The 3974-nt window shown below is 55.9% G+C and overlaps 1 protein-coding gene across 1 annotated transcript in view; it reads right to left on the bottom strand.

Annotated features, from left to right (window-relative positions):
• Positions 1-1176: 1176 nt before the first annotated feature.
• The window catches only part of HMCES (5-hydroxymethylcytosine (hmC) binding, ES cell-specific), a 4113-nt gene continuing 1315 nt past the window's right edge, over positions 1177-3974 (bottom strand). Inside the window, exons 4-6 of the mRNA XM_009321043.1 lie at positions 3402-3562; positions 2738-2930; positions 1177-2335 (exon numbers count right to left, since the gene is read on the bottom strand). Coding sequence (XP_009319318.1) covers positions 2129-2335; positions 2738-2930; positions 3402-3562 — 561 coding nt within the window. The 3' untranslated portion in view covers positions 1177-2128. The remainder of the gene's footprint in view (positions 2336-2737; positions 2931-3401; positions 3563-3974) is intronic.

Here is a 3974-nt window from a genome sequence, read left to right as displayed (position 1 = left end):
CCCAGCGGGATGCCTCTCCTGGGAGGGTGCCGGCGCCTGCGGGCGGGGGGGGATGCTCCGGTGTTTCCCCCGCCCGAAGCCTGCCCCCCGCCCGCAGCGAGCGCTGCCCTCCCTGCCAGAGCATCATGCATCAAAGGGGAAAGTTGCCCCCGAGCCAGCTTTTGGGGCCAGGTCACACCGAGTGTGGTCACCTCCTCGCCAGGTAGGAGCAACTGCTGCAAACGGCGTTGGGCGATGTGGTTCAGCAATAACACCTCCTCATTAAACCCTCAGCGTAGTTTTTTTCGGTGATGGTGCTGCTGGTGCCCACAGCCTGGAGGGAGATAATCTGTACCCTGAGTCTTTGCCTCGCCACTGCCTCCCCAAGGGATTATGTTCCCCAGAACGGGGGGAAAGGTGAGCGTCCCCCACTCGTGTTCAGCATCTTCACTCCCTCCACAGCAGCTGGAGACCTGAAATGAATTTGAGATGAGCCAGTGACCTTTGGAAAAGCCTGATCTGCAGTTAGCACCGACCAGGCCAGGGCAGCTAAGCTGCTCACTCTGGAGAAGCGATGGCCGGGCAGGGAGAGGAACCTCCCCTGTGGCTCCTGCAAGGACAGGCACTGAGGAGACAGCCTCAGCGCCTGAAGACCCGTTTATTCTGCCAGGAGCTACTAATGCAGTGACTCTCTTGTCTCAAGTCACCATGGGAGCCATGAGGAGCCAGCTAGCAACAGGCTTTCTGGCTGGAAGTCCTAATCCCACCCCAGCTTCCCATAAACCAGGAGACCTTCTGGGCTCAGCCACCTCCATGGCATGTGAGGGATTCAGAGACAGATTTGGCTCCAAGAGTGCTCGGGTCTCCCCGGATGCCTCTCCTGTGGCTCCTGCCTCGGCTCTGCTATCCCTCCCCAGGGATAAGCCCCAGCTACGGCCGCCCCTGCAGCTCCCCAGGGACAGATCATTTGAGAGAAACCCCAGAATAAATCCCTGGGGAATATTTTCCACTGGCAAATGGAAATGCTCCAGCAACATGGCCCTGCCGGTACCCTGAGAGCTCAGCAGCTCATAGCTGGTCTCCCCCTCAGCAGATGGAGAGGAGATACGAGCTCTGCCTGCGAAACAGGAGTGACGGGACTGCGGTGGGCAAGGGTGACAAAGACACACACACGGACAAGGGCACGGCCCCTTCAACCAGTTAATCCCGTTTTATTGTTTCCAACACAAATGAAGTACTGCTTTCCAGCAAGGGTCCCACTGTGTAAGGCTTTTCGTCTGTAACATCTGGCTCTGTTTACAAAATCCCTGACCTCAAAAACAACTGCCCTATGCTGTTCTGTAATAGCACTTTGGTTATCTGGGCTTTGATGAATGACCTTTATGAACAAGGCAGAGCACATCCCTCCACAGATCAAGAAAATCCTCTCTAAGTCTTCAAATCCCATTAACAAAATGATTGTACAAACAATGTGACCAAGACACGCTGTCCCACCCCGCTGCCTGCAGGGAAACCCAAGCAAAGCCCAGTTCCTCCCAGGCACCGCTTAAACATCTCCCTGTTTAGGAGCCACAAAGGCACATGGCAATGCTGGTGCGGAGCGGGATGACTCTGGCAGGTCTTCCTGAGCTTGGGGTTTCCTCCTAGTATTTATTGCATGTTCCTCTGCAGCCACCTTTTGAGGGCGAGAGTATTCAAAAGGAATTTGTACAGAATCAATATGGAATTAAATGGAAACAAGGTATCAGTTTAATACCAAAAAAAAGGAAAAGAAAGGAAAGGAAAAGAAAAGAAAAGAAAACAGGAGACGGGAACTGTGAACATTGTCAGAAGGCAGAAGCTACTCCTCCCCAGCAGGCTGAGATGCTTCTGAAGGCTTTATCTGCACTTGGCACAAGCGACTGCCAGGGAGGGAGGCCAGCATGTTATATCCACTCCCGTCAGCACAAGACAAAGCCAAAACCTTTAAAGACAAACACCAACCTTTAACAAAACACGAAGAAGAGAGACAACAACCTAGAGCATTGAAACAACACCTGAGAGGCTTGGAGAATCTCAACAGCCATCTGCAAAGCCTTCCAAAAAATGTTCCTCGTTCTGCTTAGCAAAATCAGGAGGGAAAAGGATGGCCAGCCACTCTAGATGGTGCTTAAGCTTTGTGCTTCTTTGCAGCCGGCTCTCCCTCCTTCCCCAGCCACTGCTGCAGGATATCCGCGCTGCTTTTCTTGGGCGAAGGGCTGTGGATGAACTGACTCGTCCACCTGGGCAAATCATTTTCTTTCTTCTGGGGAGAGCCCTCCTGGGAGTTTTTTAACCAGCCCAGCATCACTTTGCTGCTTGGGGTGGCTTCGACCTCCTGGAGAGACAAAAGACAGTGGGAGAGAAGTCAGAAGCACAGCGAGAGCACGGCAGGCAGCTGACTCCGAGAGCCGGTCCAGAGCAGGATGCAGAGGCTGGAGCCACGGCCCTGCCTGCAATCAGGTACATCTGCAGGAGGTTCCCCAGGCTGCTGGAACAGGCTTGTTCCAAGCCCCATTTCACATGGAATTTGCCTCATTTGGCAGAGAAATCCTGGCATGGGGTGACAGTTTATTTCTGGAAGCGGAGGAAAGGGAATCTGTTCAGGGCTCTGCACTCCAGCATCAAGCGCAGGCATGCCCCACAGACGCTGCCTGCTGCTACCCCTCCTGCAAACTGGCAGCACCATCCCTACTCAGGGACGTCACCGTGGCCAAGCTCTCCCCTGCCAAGCCCTCACCTTCTTGGCTCCCAGCTCGATGGGTGTGAGACACTCGGGCGCGTTGTTGCGGACGCTGTTGACAAAGGTGGACACTGGGTGGAAAACGATGTTCTCTGTGGGCTGGATGAGTTTAACTGCTTCTTGGGTTGGCACTTCAGCAAAGTCCAGCCATTTCCTGATGGCCTCGTCCCCGTCCAGGATGGCTGGCATCCTAGGGGACAAGACAGTCAGAGCCAAAGCCCAGCGCTGATATGGCAGAGCCGGGTGGCAAAAGCCAGGCTTGTAAGCTAGCAAGGAGCTGGCAGCTCAGGGGGAAATGAGGAAAACCGAAGTGGCAGGATGCTCTTCTGCAAGGCAGAGCGCACATTCGCTTCACCCAGGTAGCTGCTTTGCTGGAAGAGGCAGAGGGCTTGACTGCCAGGCCCCGGTCAGGCGGAGAGTGATCCAACTCCGGAGAGTGATCCAACTCCGACTGCCACCTGCCGGGGCACAAAGATGGTGATTTATGGAAAGGGCATGAGCCGGTGACCTGAAACAAGCCGGTAATGTAGCGTTTCTCTCCAAGGGCATTAGGAGGAGGCAGGACTCCTTGCCTCCGTGCTGCCAGACTGGTGTTTAAAGGCGCAGCTTTCCTCTGTCGCCCCCCCACCGCCCTGCAGCCCCCTTGCCCGCTCTCACTTGCCTGTGATGGATGAAGCTCACGTCCTTGGAGGCATCCACAGTGATGATGGTGTAAGTGTACAGCGTTTCTCCTCCCGACGGCGGCTCCCAGCAGTCGAAAATCCCAGCCATGGTGAGCAACCTCCATCCCCTCCATTCCTCGTCTCCCTCCTTCCCCTCGGCCTGCAGGAGAGAGGCCCCATCGCCCCGGTCGGTGCCAACCCACGGACAGCCGAAGCATCACAGATCACAGACTTGCCAGTGCCATGGCAGGTCAACCACTCAGATCTAAGTCATGAACTGAACTAATTTGAGGGCTTTCCAGGAGCCCTTCTACTAATTTAAGGTAACTCCAGGAGAGGTACCGGGTGCCTCACCTTCCCGCAGGCAAGCCAGCGCCCTCCTCCCCTTCTGAACATCCTGGCCGCCGGCTCAGCCAAAGGAAAGAGGTAGCGAAACTCCCAGCCCAGTCCCCTGCGAGACACATTGCCCACCCATGCAAATATCCGGCATGCGGGGACCAGTGAGCGTGACGGCGGGGACGCTGCGGCACCGTTTACAGCCAGGGGACCGCAGCGGCCGGGGACGCCCGCCG

This window comes from Pygoscelis adeliae, unplaced genomic scaffold (genome assembly GCF_000699105.1).
Source record: "Pygoscelis adeliae isolate BGI_AS28 unplaced genomic scaffold, ASM69910v1 Scaffold453, whole genome shotgun sequence".
NCBI lineage: Eukaryota > Metazoa > Chordata > Aves > Sphenisciformes > Spheniscidae > Pygoscelis > Pygoscelis adeliae.
This window is presented reverse-complemented; position numbering and strand designations above follow the sequence as displayed.